Source organism: Protobothrops mucrosquamatus, unplaced genomic scaffold (genome assembly GCF_001527695.2).
Source record: "Protobothrops mucrosquamatus isolate PMUCROS unplaced genomic scaffold, P.Mucros_1.0 scaffold391, whole genome shotgun sequence".
Lineage (NCBI taxonomy): Eukaryota > Metazoa > Chordata > Lepidosauria > Squamata > Viperidae > Protobothrops > Protobothrops mucrosquamatus.
In genome coordinates, this window is record NW_015386723.1 from 467,469 (window position 1) to 481,338 (window position 13,870).

At 51.6% G+C, this 13,870-nt stretch overlaps 1 protein-coding gene across 1 annotated transcript; it reads left to right on the forward strand.

Moving 5' to 3' along the window:
- The first annotated feature begins 4,628 nt into the window (after window positions 1-4,628).
- On the forward strand, window positions 4,629-13,459 carry TLX3 (T cell leukemia homeobox 3). The gene is made up of 3 exons (XM_015815982.1): window positions 4,629-5,055; window positions 7,050-7,293; window positions 13,249-13,459. The coding sequence occupies exons 1-3, from the start codon at window positions 4,629-4,631 to the stop codon at window positions 13,457-13,459; spliced, it is 882 nt and encodes a 293-aa protein (XP_015671468.1).
- The last annotated feature ends 411 nt before the right edge of the window (window positions 13,460-13,870 follow it).

The window sequence follows — 13,870 nt, forward strand, 5'->3', positions numbered from 1 at the left end:
GGAGCCTTTCTTAACCACACTTTCCCATCCCCATCCGTTGCTTTCTTTGCTTTTATTTCGCCTTCTTGTATAAAAACTCCGGACTGGACCTTAACGAAGACTGAACTCTTGTTTTCTCACTCAACAATGTCCAAACGTAGGGATTTCATTTGGGATTTCGGAGTATAGGGTGTCCCACCCTGCAGGGGGAAGAGAAATGCAAAACGCTGTCCGAGGTGCTGAACTACGGGGTGCCTCTGTGCCTGTCTGTCCGCCCTACCGGAGAGGCCCACGAAGTTGTTGTTTTTTCCCCTCTCATCCCCCCCCAACCTTTCTTCACACACATATGTTTCAGTTTATTGTATTTATACCCCGCCCTTCTCCTGGTGGACTCAGGGCGGCTTACAGCCAGTTAAAAAACAGAGCAATTGATACAAATATACCAAATTTAAAATAAATTAAAAGATATATTTAAATAGGCCTTTTCTTATTTTAAAAGTTGATTAAAATCCAATTTAAAATATCCCTAGGCCAGACCTGCCAGCTGAAACAGCCATGTCTTGAGGGCGCAGCGGAAGGAGGGGAGATCCCTCCCATATAAACACACAGAGCAAACAAATGGTATACACTGAAAAACAGGGAACGAGGGTGTTGGGGTGTGCCTGTGTACACGCGCACACGACGTGGAAAAACATCGGAAGCCAAAGGTGTCCCCACGTGCCCGCGCGCGTCTTGGCCCATCCTGGTTCAGGGATAGTTCGCTTCGATTCGGTCGCGTCCCTTCTGCAGAGCCCACCTCCCCGTCGCCCAGCTTTCCCACCGCGGCGAGGGCCTCTCCGAAAAAGCAGCCAAGCTCCAAGGGAAACGAGCTGGCTCTGGCCCAGATGCCGGTCTTTTTGCCTCCCTTTAATCGGATTAGCTGGGAAAGCAAGACCCGCCGCATTCCACCCACCCCGCTTCCTGACCGGACCTAAAGCGGGCAGCTCCACCGGCTTGCAGAGAGAGCAACCCGCAAATAGTCCGAGGCTGCTATTTCCCCCGGATCGGGCCGCCTTGTTCCTTTTGGCTGTCCCCACCCCACCCCGCCCCCCACGAAGGCCCGCTCGGCCCTTTGGCTGGTCCGAAAGGGGTGTGAGCAGAGAAAGACGGCGTCTCACGGAGGGCTGTGCTGGGAGATGCCGGAGCGTCGGGCCTGGTTAACCTTGGACGGGAGGCCACCAGGGAATCTCACGACTGTAGATTGCAATGGGCGGGGGAGGGGGGGACATCAGGGAAGAAAGCAGCGCAAAACCTTTTTTTGTAACGTACAAAGAAAACTGCCCGGTCGTGTCTGTGCAATCGAGTTTCTTTCTTTGGACGCCTATGAAAATCCGGAGAAAGATCAATCTGGTGCCTCGTTGTCATTGTCGTCGTTGTTTTAAAGGCAGGATTTTAAGTGGAAGCGCTTCCCCATCCTCCAGCCGTTTCGAAATGCCATTTCCTTGCCTGACAATTAAAGTCACCTCTCTTTTATTCCTTTTTTTTTTCCTCCATGCATGGTTGCCGTGTTGAAGAAGGGTGTGTTTTATATTGATCGGGTGTGTATGTTTCTGTCTCTGTGTTTAAAATATTGTTGAGTGAATAAATATATGAAATCAACAAACCAGGAGGCCTCTCTGTTCTTAATTATGGATTCTCGAAAGTTTTCCGCAAAAAAAATATATATATATATATACTTTAAAAAATGGTAGCCTCCTTCGGGAATTGATCGCAGGATCTAAATCGCCTTCAAGCCCTGCCCCTGCAAGAGGTAGGAAGCGCCCGGCCGCGCAGAGAAACGAAATCTCCGCTCGGGCTTCCCTTGCTTCGGGGACGAGGACTTGAGGATAGAAAAAGAGAAAGCAGAAAGGACACGATTTGCGAGTCAAAAATGAGGCGACCTGCCTCTCTGCTCCATCTCAAACTCGTCCTATCTAAGCCGGCCTCTTTTCAAAGAGAGAGGAGTGGCCGGGGTCTTCCCAAGCAACGCTCTCCTTTGCAGGCCCAAAGTGGCCACGGAGACCTTGAATTTCCTTCCGTGTTTATACCGGTGTGTGTGTGTGTGTGTGTGTGTGTGTGTGAAAAATCTCCGGAATCTGCCGCGGCCCCCACGACAAGTGAGCAGGAGGAAACCCTTCAGCGGCCCCACTTGCGCGCCCGTCTTGGGTCTGTTCAGAAAGCCAGAATGGGCCAAGAGAACCAGCACAAGCGGGTCGCCTGGCTGGTGGCAGCCTCAGTTCGGCTTCCAGGCGGGTCCCAAGATATGTTATTCGCTCGACCAGCTCATCGGGCAAGCTCAGGACTGAGGACCCCTTGATTTCAATCCCACATGCAAAAGATGGTATTAATAATAATGAGTTCTTTTCGGAAGAACAATTGTTTTCGATGTCATTCTCACATTATTTTTGATAGTCATAACAATTGTTCTTCTGAAAAGAACCAAACCGACTATCTTTTTCAATGTATAAATAAATAGACATATATATATATATTTAAAAATCCTAAATTAAAACGTCCTACCATTGGAAAAGTATGTTGCTGCTGGTTTTTTTTTAAAACAACAACCCAAATAGTCTTAAATATTAAGAAATGCATCTTAAGAGATGAAATGGATTGTTTTCCTTTTGAGCTCTACTGGAAAAATCGAATCAAACGGGAAGAAAAGGACTGGAGGAAGGGACGGAAGAAAGGAAGGACGAAGGCTCGCCCCCGTTGTACTGCAGCCTTTTCTGTGCAATAAACCCAATAAACTCCACAGGTCTGTTTGCATTTACTGTTGCCACTTAAATTATTCAGTGTGTTGCGGTAATTGAATCCTAAGCTTTAAAAACTAATATACTCCCTCCTTGTCACCGCTTTCTGAATCATGAAATCCGCCCTAACAGGTGCTGATCAAATACTATTACATTCTATTAAAAAGAAAATTCTATTCCCTGTTTTCATTTCCCTTTATAAAGGGGGAACTAAGTAAATGCATTTGAACGTTATTTAATTTTTAACGCTTTTAGTCCAATTTGGACGTTAGGGAGCGTCTCCAAACTCACAAAACCCGGGCAGCGTGGCAATAAATTGGGTTGACACAAATTAATCCAAAACGGAATCTCTTCTTAGGGTGCTCCCTTTTTTTCCCTCCCCCAGCTTTTGCAATCGAGGAGCTGACCCAAGCAAATGCCAGCTAGCCTCACCGAGGGAGAAGCGAACCTTTCTTTTGAAGGGGCAGAAAGAATTAGGAATAATGATAATAATAACAATAATAATAATAATAACAACAGAAAACCAGTACCCTGACGAGCGAGTCGGTTCAATGAAAGCAGATTAAAAATACAAGGCATCCAGGAAATGGCATGTTTGTTTTCTATGCAGGCCGATCTAAGCTACTCTAAGAGCAAGTATTTGGTATACATTTGGTATGTTTTTTGGGGGGGGGGGAATGGAAAGGGGCCAGACCTCTTCCCTGTTTCTTCAGGAAAACGATCACAATTGTTATAGACCGTTATAATTTGTTGGATACTTTGGGTATCTGCATACGTGCACCCGCACTTATGAACATCTGTCTATGTATGTTTTCCAGCACACCCTGTGTAACTTTAGAAAACCCTAATTCTAAAGTCAATTCCCATTATCAAATGCAATCTACGGTTGGAAACTAATACCCGCTTGCCAGGCCATCCCAGGCAGGTTTTCTGGGAAATTTCCAGCCCTGGAAAGTCATGTTAGGCTTTGTCGTTTTAAGACGGGCCAAAAAAACAACAACAGGAAAGCGCAAAGGATATTGTGTGTGTGTGTGTGTAGAAGAAGAAGGAGAAAGTTGGATTTCAAATCAGACTCTCGCTTTTTCATTCCAGCACCACCACCAGCAGGGAATATCTTCCAAGTGGAACTGGACAGTTCCAAAATCGGGTGGAGTGTCCCAAGGCATTTGCTTCAACTTGGTGCCTTCTGCCGGCCTTCCTTTCCGCACGATGTGTTTATAAACAAAGAATGCTAAGAGAGATTTAGGTGGATCCCCAATTAATCCCCCCCCCGCGGTGGGTGGCTCGGAGGGTGGGGGGGAGGCGAGTCTCAACATCACCAGCCTGGAATTCTGCTCAGCTCCCCTCTTGGTTAATGATTCTGGAGAGTGGAAGGGAGGGAGCAGCTCGCCTCGTAATTGTAAAGGTTTGTTCAATTTCATCTGGCTAATTTCGAAAGACAACCGTCGCAGATGCGCATTGCAATATCCGCCCCACATTAGCTTAGCTAATAAATTTGACCTATTGTGCGTTTGTTAAAATGATGTCACCATGGAACAGTCCCTAAGCTCTTATTCCAATGAATTAGGCCTTTATTGAAACCCGGGAGCCAATGGGAGGAGAGAGGCTTGTTTGTTGTGGCCAATGGCAGCTGTCGGAGAGAAATTAGAAGCAGAAACTCAAGGTTTGGTTCAAAAAAGATGACACAGAGCCTGTCGGGCTGGACCACTCTTGGCAAAGTTTCAGTGTGACATCTATACAAACCAGGACCTTACATGGATCTACTGTAAAAAGGAAGGGAGCGTTTTTATAGGGGAAATCTTGCCGGGGTTTTTTTTTTTTTTTTTCCTTTTCTCCCCTCTCCCCTCCCGGTTGAGCCAATATTTCTATTCACCAAGGATGGATCAGCCAACGAACACGCAGACACCGCATCAACACGAACCCATCAGCTTCGGGATTGATCAGATTTTAAATAGTTCTGATCAGGAGACCCCTTCCCAGCCCGCCCCCCGAGGACCAGACGGCGGCGGCGGCACCAATTACCTGGGCAGCCCCGTGAGCAGCAGAAGCAGCGCCCCGTACCCTTCCCTCCCCGGCGCCTTTGCTGGCATCGGGGCTCCCTTCGAAGACTCTGGATCTTACAGTGTGAACCTCAGCTTGGCTCCATCTGGCGTGATCCGGGTGCCAGCGCACAGACCCATCCCTGGGGCAGTGCCACCTCCAATTTCTAGCGCCATTCCAGCCATGCCAGCTGTACCCAGCCTTGGCAGCCTCAATTTCCCTTGGATGGAGAGTAGCAGGCGGTTCGTCAAAGACAGATTCACAGGTAAGCGGCGGCGGCGGCGGTGGCAACCGGGCTGGCGAGCGCTCTCAGGTAGAGACGGCCGGCCGGGGAGGTTGGGTCTCCTGAGCCGGGTGTGTGCGAGAAATTGGCTCGACTTCATTCTTTCTCCAGCGGAGAAAAGAGCGAACGGTTTTTAAAAATCCGAAATAATATAGGTGTGTGATGCTTCGGTAGGAAAATTGGCCCACCGGCCATCCTGCCGGCTTTCCTATTTTTTTTTTATTTTTTATTATTATTTTCTTTCCCCCCTGGCAGACCTGCTTAGCATACCCAGGCGTGAAAGTGTGATACGGGGTCTATTTGGGTGGTCCTGTTTCAGGACGGCAAAAGGGACGTCTTGAGTCCTTCCAGAGAGATCGCACGATCTTCCCTTCCCTCTCTCTCTCCCCCTCTTAAACCGAGGCGATCAAGGGAGAAAAACCTTAAATCTGGCCCTTCTCAGAAGAAGAAAACCTGGAGACGGCGGGTGACTTTAAATCGCAGCGTGGGGAGGTGCAAAGGAAGGCGAGTAAATAAATGGCTGTGTCTAATCCGATTACGGCGTTAGTGCGAGAGATGGAAGAGGACGATAAAGAGAACAAAAGAAATTTACGGAGGTTTAAGTGCTTCCAATGAAAACGGGATTAAGCCAATTAGGGCGAGGCAAGCAGAGGGTTAAGCGGCTAAGGTTAGTTTCACTTTGCAAAAGCGGCTAAGCAAACGCCAAGTTGCGAGCGTGCTGTGTCACTTCAACACAATTTATATTTGCGGGTAAAAAAAGGGAGAGACGTTTTCAGCGGGTGCCTAAAAGTTACTATCGGTAACTTTCACGGTGTGTATTTTTTGTTTCCCCAAGAAGAAAATAGACGGGAAATCCCTAAATACTTATTTATGATTATTACTCAGAAGAAACGTGTACAGTAGCTGGGATAGATTTGTAGACAAATTGTTTACAATTGTTTACAATTTACAAATTGTTTGTTTAGAATTACCGGGTCGGTTTTTTCGCTGCAGGGCCAACTGTTTTCTTTCCTCGGCAATGTACTTTACATTCCGAGGGGTGCGACCCCAGAAAACAAACGAAACCAGAACAAAGCAGGCAAAGGGCGACGAGGTGGCCTCCTTTCCCCCTTCCGGAGGCCGGTGAGGGTCACTTTTCCGTCTCCAGGTGGCCCCCTCGGCCTTTTTCCTATTGCCCCAAACTCGACGTTTGGCTTTGCCCCTTTGAGCTAGAGATCACCGCTCCTTTTATTTTTCTTCCCAAAACGGATTTCTTTTTCTTTTCATATTCCCCCCCTCCCGGTTCTTCTGCGGCACAGCCTCCAGGATTAGACCCCCCCCCCCACGCACACCTTCTTCCATATTGTAGGTTTTTAATCGATCCGGAATTGCTTCGCTTCCCTCCCCACAGCAACGCCAGCAGGGGCTGACACCAGGGGCGGGACGAGCCCCCCCCCTTGCGCCCCCCCGCGCCCAGCGCCCGAGCACATGGGGCCGGTGAGGGCGGGCGGGGGGAGGACCGTCACCTGCCCCCAAGCATAGAGTTGCCAGGTCTGTTTCCAAAAAATAGCGGACAAGCCGGGGGGGGGGGGTTAAGTAGTAAAAAAAAGTAGACTGTACAGCTTTAGATTACGTACCATTTCATCCTAAAGCTTTTGAATAAAAAAAAATGTCCACTATTTTGTGAAAAAAAAAATAGTGAACATAATGTGAAAAAAGTGGACTGTCCGCTCAAATAGTGGACACCTGGCAACACTACCCAAACATCCAGCCCCCCCCAGCCCAGCCCAAGACTCTGGCCGGGGGCGCTGAGGTCTGTGGGGCTTTCCCAGAGGCTGCTCCGGGTCCAGGCCTCGCCAGGAGAAAGCAGCCAGCGACCCCGCCGCCCCAGAGGCTACACAGGGGTTAAGGGGTCCGCTTAGCCCCCCCCACCCCACAACCCGGCCCCCGTCGGCTCTCGGCTCCCTTGGCTGACTGGCTCCCGCTTTCTGTCGCAGCGGCGGCGGCGCTCACGCCCTTCACGGTGACGCGGAGGATCGGGCACCCCTACCAGAACCGCACTCCGCCCAAGCGCAAGAAGCCGCGCACCTCCTTCTCGCGGGTGCAGATCTGCGAGCTGGAAAAGCGTTTCCACCGGCAGAAGTACCTGGCCTCGGCCGAGAGGGCGGCGCTCGCCAAGTCGCTCAAGATGACCGACGCCCAAGTCAAGACCTGGTTTCAGAACCGCAGGACCAAGTGGCGGTGAGTTCCGCGGACGCGCGGCTGGGTCTGGGGTCTGGGGTCTGGGGGAGGGAGAGGTCTACCGGGCGGGGGTCGCCGAGCAGGGGAAGCGGGTCGGGCTTGGTCGGGGTTCCTCCTCCTTTCCCCTCCCTTCGCAATCCTTGCAGGGCGCCGTGTAGGCGCGAAACAAGGCCCGCCACCTTTGGTGAACTCTTTAGGCCTGGCCCAGTGTGTCCACTCTTTAGGCCAACCCGCTTGGGAACCGGGATTTGCCTCCTCCTCCTCTTCCTCCTCCTCTCTTCTTCTTCCTCCTCCTCCTCCTCTCTTCCTCCTCCTCTCTTCCTCCTCCTCCCCACCTCCCCCTCTTTGCATTGGACCCTCGGAGCCCAGTGGCCTAAAACCCGGCTTGGCCGGAAGGAGGCCTGGCAGACGCCGAGCAAAGGACCGCTTCGGTACAACGACCGCTAAAACAACGACCGCTTGGGGTCTTTTGGGGCTAGAGGCGGACGATCCCAGGCAACCGCGAGAACTTCAATGTAAACCACATTCACACAAACCATGGCTTCCCGCGCCGAGTCCGCGAGTCACGGGCAAATTCTCTTAGGGCACCCTCAAGCCAGGTGCCCGGAATCCCCCAGGCCCGTCCCGCCACCTTCTTTCCTCCCTGGGGTGTTGAAGAAGTCTTTAAAAGAAAAGCGCCCCGGGAAGAGGCTTCTGGAAACGGGGGCCAGGCTGAGCCAAGAACGGGCGCGGGCGTTTGCGGGCCCAGATGCGGGTTGGCCCCGTCTGCGGGCCCAAGAGGCGCAGAGGGACAGGGGGGGGCGGGCGGCGAAAGCCCGTTTGCCTTTCGACCGAGGCTCCCATGGATAAACCGGCTCCTCAAGCGCAGGGCGTTTAATGCCAGGTTGCCCTCCTTGGTTAGTGTTGGTTTTTCAAGGCTTGGAGAGGCTCGGAAGGGGAAAGTTAAAGCAGGACGAGCGAGAAGGCGGCGTTCACACGCGACGCTCAGTGCACTTATTGAATCTGACCCGTGCAATTTCACTGTAGGAAAGTTATCCAGTGTTAAACCACCGACCGAGCTTGGCAAACGGGGCAGATGCGGTAGCGGGGTCCGGAGCCGCTTCGGTGGAGCGCGCAGCGTCGAGGCTTAAAACGGAGATCAGCGAGCCTAGCCGACGCCGAATTTGCAACTCCCGGCTGAGAACGGACCTTCCCTAACGTTTAGCGGGCCTCTCCTGAACCTTGAGGCAGAACTAGAGCTGCCGTTGTCCGGTTTTTATGGGCCCGGAGGCCTGGCCGCCGTGGGGGCGCTGGGAGGCTGGGGGTCCCGAGGCCCGCGCGTCCCGTGGAAAGCGGGGGAAAGGACTTGGCTGGCTCCCCTGCCAAGCCGGGACCAGCTCCGGCTTCTGGCAGGGCCTGTCCCCGAATGTCTTCCTGACTTGATCCGGCTCCCTCGGTTCTCCTCCGCGGCCTCCAGCGAGCGTGGATCTGAAAACGCAGAAGCCGCGCGAATGACACGCGTGGCGAGGGGAGCGGCGTTCCTGTCCACCCACCGTTTTTTCCAACCCGTTTCCTCCAAAGGCAAAGGAGGGGGAGGCATGGCTGGCCCCCGACCCGACCCAGCGTTGCCAATTCCCAGATGGCCGATCCCCCAGCTTGACGATGTTAATAATAATAATAATAACATCCTGCGATGTTATTATTGAACACCATTAAACAACAAACACCTGCCTACCTGGGGTTATCGGGAAAGGACTCGCTGGGTGGATAAAAATGCCAAGCCCGGTTTAAATATCAGTCTTGACTGCGCGACGGACCGTTGTAACCATTCAAATAAATGTAATTTATCTGCCGCCCGACTCGCATCGATTTTGGCCCAGCGACTTCCCCAAACCCATGAAAATGTTAGAGCGATGTCTTCGGCGATTGTTCCTCGGCTGGAAGGTGCCGGTGCCGGAATGGAGTCGAACAATACCTTTTCCCGAGGTTTCGGCAAGTCCAGTCCCAGGCGAAACCCGCGGGATTCACGATTTCGCGGCCTTTGACTTCGTGGGCTCAGATCTCCAAAAGTGTTTTCTCCAGAGCAAGAGGGCCCCCCCCCGTCTACAGGGAGTGGGGGTGGTGGTCTGGATCCATTCCCCCCCCCCCAATGGCTCTTTTGCCGAGTCTGCTGCGGGGTCTCCGCAAATAGCAAGTCCCCGGTCCAGTTGCAAAGCCGCCGCCGCCGTTTCTGTTTCTATTTCTGTTTTGTTTTGTAACTACCGTACGGGACCGTCAGCTAAATAGGCTGACAGGGAAAATCCTCTCCATCTTTCGTCTGAAATCTCGGGTGAAGTTAAAACCCAAGACGCCAAAGAAGGATAAAACGGGCGCGTGCGAATTGTTGTTGTATAAATTGTATTACAATACTAATAATACAATATTGTCACTCTCCCCTTATGCTAATATTTCCTTTCCTAATAAAGTAAATGCTAACGCTGTTAAGCCCTACTTAATGCGGTTTGCGATATACTTAACGCCTCGTTTCTTTCGGTGCCTGTTTTAATTGAACTACCCCAAATTCCCAGGCCCAATTCTCCGGACAAAGTCCGGGAGGCCCGAGGCCTGAAGGGCCCTGAGCCACTGAGGCTTTGCGGGGACGGCCCCGGGGGGGGGTGTCTTTCCACTCAGAACCTGCTGGCCGGATCCCAGCTGTTAAAATCCACTTCGCGGGGTTTCCACAGAATCTACTTCTTAGCTTCCGGAGTTTTTCTTTGTTTTTCTTTTCCAATATTTTTTTTTTTTTTGCTTTTTCCTCCACCTGCTGTATGTGTATGCTGGGTTTTTGTTTTTTTTAATTTTTCCCTGTTCTGAACTTGTTTGTCTTCTTGCAGACGTTGCATTACCAGACTAGGGAACGCCATCAGTGCTCTCCCCTGAGCAGTGGGGTTTATAGTGGCTGCTTATACGTAGAGGTTTGCCCTGCCAAGCTTCGCGGCAGGATATTCTCTGATATCCGCGCCCGTGAGGCGTGCGTGTGTGCATTTTATTCGATTTATAAAGCTGTTTATTCGCAATGCGTTTGTGGGCCCATATCGGTTTCACCAACTTGCAGAATCCGAGGCCCATTTTAGTTCTCCTTAAGCAGTTGGCAGGCTTCAGGCTCGGAAGTATAGCGATGATGGGTGTTCCGTGCGTGTATCTGTAGTGCCAGGAAAAGGGCCCTTCGCTCAGAAAAAGTGCAAGGCGCTCCAAGATGGAAGGCCGGAGCGGGAAAGGAAGAAGGCGCAAATCAGGCGGGCCTTCCTCCCACCGCCGTCGGAACTCGACCCGAAAAATGGGCGTTAGCAGCCAGGGCCCAAATGATCCTACTTGCCAGGGGAGAATTAATGACAGGGACTCGTTTATGACTTTTTAGAAATAGGGGAGAAGCATTCAGATAACTCTTGGTTCCCGCATCGTTTGTCAGCAACCGTTCTCACGACCGGTCAAACCCTCTTTGCGAGTCTCCGTTCAGGTTTCAGAAAGTTAACGGGGGGGAAAATGGTCGATCGCTTGCTGGTTGAGAATCGGAAGGAAAAAAAAAGTGTTCTCTCTGGAAAACCAGTTTGCCCGTCTCCCACTTTCGGTGGTTCTCTCTTCTGCGTAACCCTTGTTTGATTTTGGTCCAGCTTCTGGTCTACCTTTGGAAAAATCTGCTTTGCCCTCTGGTTTAATTTTTGGCAGAGGTAGGCATTTTTTTTTTTAGGCGAATTCGGCCAGGCTGGCGCAACGGTGTGGAGGAGGCTAAGAACGGAGGGAAAGCGGATCGGGGGGCTGCGAGTCGCCAGGGAGCCCCGAAGTCCCTTTGCCCCCCCCTCCTCCTCCTCGCCCAGCGCGAACAGCAACTGTGCCTAGCAAAGGGAGCAGCCCATCTCCAAGTAAATATACACGCTCGCTCGTCTTGCATGACCCCGATCCTCAAATCGCTTGTTTGTCTCTGATGGCAGAAAAATGGTTTTTGTATTATTATTATCATCATTATTATTATTATTATTATTATTATTATTATTATTATTATTATTATTATTATTATTATTATTATTATTATTATTATTTATTATTATTATTATTATTATTTATTATTATTTATTATTATTATTATCATTATCATCATTATTATTATTATTTTAATAATAATAATAATAATAATAATAATAGTAATAATAATAATAATTATTAGTAGTAGTAGTAATAGTAATAGTAGTAATAGTAGTAATATCTCGCCTTTCTGAGCCCTGTGAGGAAACAAGGCGAATACGATGCAGCAAGCATTCCCATAAAATTCCCATAAATTTCCAGCTCCTATGTGCAGTCCCAGTCTTCGTTGTTTTGATCCGGGACGGAACTTTGCTCGGAGCTGACAGCCGGTTCTCGGGGGTGGGGGGGGGGAAACAGGAGGCTTTTAACGCTGGATTCGAAAACCACGTTTTTGCCTTCATTTTCCTATGTATTTATGTACGCACACAAACAAACAAACGCACCCAGCCCTTTTAGGGCTTAAGTGTGCGTCGCACGACGTACAACAACAATTAAAACGGGATCAAATGAAAAAAGGGATCGAAGAAAGCAATTGCCTTTCCCTGCCCCCCCCCTCCTAATCAATCCTCTTGATTGCATTCTCTGATTTTAAAACCCTACGCCATTTGTCTGGGGCGCCGTGCCTCAGTTTCCCCTCCCGGAATTTCCCTGGGAAATATTCTGGAAAAGGGGGGCACTTCCGAGGTGCAGAAATCTGGGGAATCCAGACTCTGCTATATATATATTTTTTTTTAAGTGGGGGGAAAGAAGAGCGTTAGGTTTTGATTTCCATTTTTTTTCGGCGGGGAGGGGGAGGAGGACAAGATCGGCTTGGGAGGGAGGGTCAACGCACCAACCACGAAACCTCACAAAGGCGAACGACCACGTCGTTTTTGTTCCCCGGCCTTTCGGGAAAGGGAGAAAAAAGCGGATGATCTCCGCAGCCGCTTCTCGGTCGCTTCTGCAGCGGAAGAGCCCTTGGTCACTTTTGAAGTTTTTATGGGCCAGGAATAAAATGCTCCCTATTTCGGAAAGAGAAAGAGAGAGAAAAAAATCGGGGTTCGCACATAATAGGTAACCGAACCTGGGTTTATTAAAACCTCTTTTGTTTATTCAGCTTAGTTTATTCAGTGCCCTTCTTTCGCACGACACACTGATCCATAAAATACCTAAATTCTCCGGGCTGGTTTGATACAACCGCAGCCGAAGCCAACAAACCGCTCCTGACAATGCTGAACCGGGCGCGGTGCTTTCATCAACCATAATCGCCTTGAAGTATAAATCCTCGCCTAGGCCTGATTGGCATAAAATGCAAAAAAAAAAAAAAAGTAAATCCGGGCTGTCTTTCCAACCGTGCGAAAACGATCCAATCATCGCCCCCACCACCAGGCGGAGCTCCCTACGAGGGTCCCTGCGGCTGTGTACCCCTTTTTCGAGGATTCCGTCCCACTGACCTAATGAGAAGTCCTCGACCCCCTCCCGGTCGCCACGGTAGCCTTCCCCCCCCCCGCCTCGGGAATTGGTGTTTGTGCGTGTGAGTGTGCATGTGTAACTTTCTCCATCTACCCATCTTGAGTTTTCCCCTTCTTCAGCTAGCCCCCTCCTCCTCCTCTTCCTCCTTCTCTTCCTCCTTCTCTTCCTCTTTCTCTTCCTCCTCTTCCTCTTTCTCTTCCTCCTCTCCTCCTCCTCCTCCTCTCTTTCTCCTCCTCTCTTCCTCCTCTGCGATTTCGACTGACCCCTTGGAACTTCCTCAGACCCTCCTCCCTATTCTGGGTCCCACCGCTGGCTGGGCCCTTTGATCTGATGGGTGCTGGGGGCGGAACGGGGGGGAGGCCGCCAGTTGGAGACCGGGGCCAGGGAGGAAGGGAGGGAGGCAGGGCTGGAGGGCGCGGGGCCTCCGGGGCGGGAGAGCCTGACCCCTGTGCTTGGCGTCCGCAGGAGGCAGACGGCGGAGGAGCGGGAAGCCGAGCGGCAACAGGCGAGCCGGCTGATGTTGCAGCTCCAGCACGACGCCTTCCAGAAGTCGCTCAACGAGTCGATCCAGCCCGACCCGCTTTGCCTGCACAACTCCTCGCTCTTCGCCCTCCAGAACCTCCAGCCTTGGGAAGACGAGAGCGCCAAGATCCCCCCCGTCACTTCCTTGGTGTAAAGAGGGTCGTCCGGGCGGATGGGCCCCCCGGGGAGGAGAGACAGGCGGCCCGGCCTCCGCCTCTCCCTGCATGACCCGAACCGCAACGGAACGTGTGAACGGGGGCGCCTCGAGGAAGGAGGAGGCCGCAAGCCACGCCACGTCTCTCACACACGCGCGTCGTCTCGCTGCCCGGCCGGGCCCGGACCTGGGCGGAGCCGTCCCCGACGCGGCTGCCAGGATTGCCGGGCGTGGGGGCGCTTCTCTCGGCCCGGGGCCTCCGCCCTCCGGCACTTTGGACGGAGCCCGGCCGCTGCGCTTCTTCCAGCTCCAGGCTTCCCCGACGGCCGGAGCGAACTTCTCCAAGGTTGGTGAAGGAAGGGAGCCGAGAGCGCCGCTTTACGCCCGACACCCTCCCGTCGAGAAACTACT

Excerpts from the sequence above, each read along its gene's own strand:
- TLX3 (XM_015815982.1), top strand. The coding sequence starts at position 4,629 with ATGGATCAGCCAACGAACACGCAGACACCGCATCAACACGAACCCATC. Across the intron at positions 5,056-7,049 it reads CGTCAAAGACAGATTCACAG|CGGCGGCGGCGCTCACGCCC; the intron begins GTAAGCGGCGGC and ends TTTCTGTCGCAG. Across the intron at positions 7,294-13,248 it reads AACCGCAGGACCAAGTGGCG|GAGGCAGACGGCGGAGGAGC; the intron begins GTGAGTTCCGCG and ends TGGCGTCCGCAG.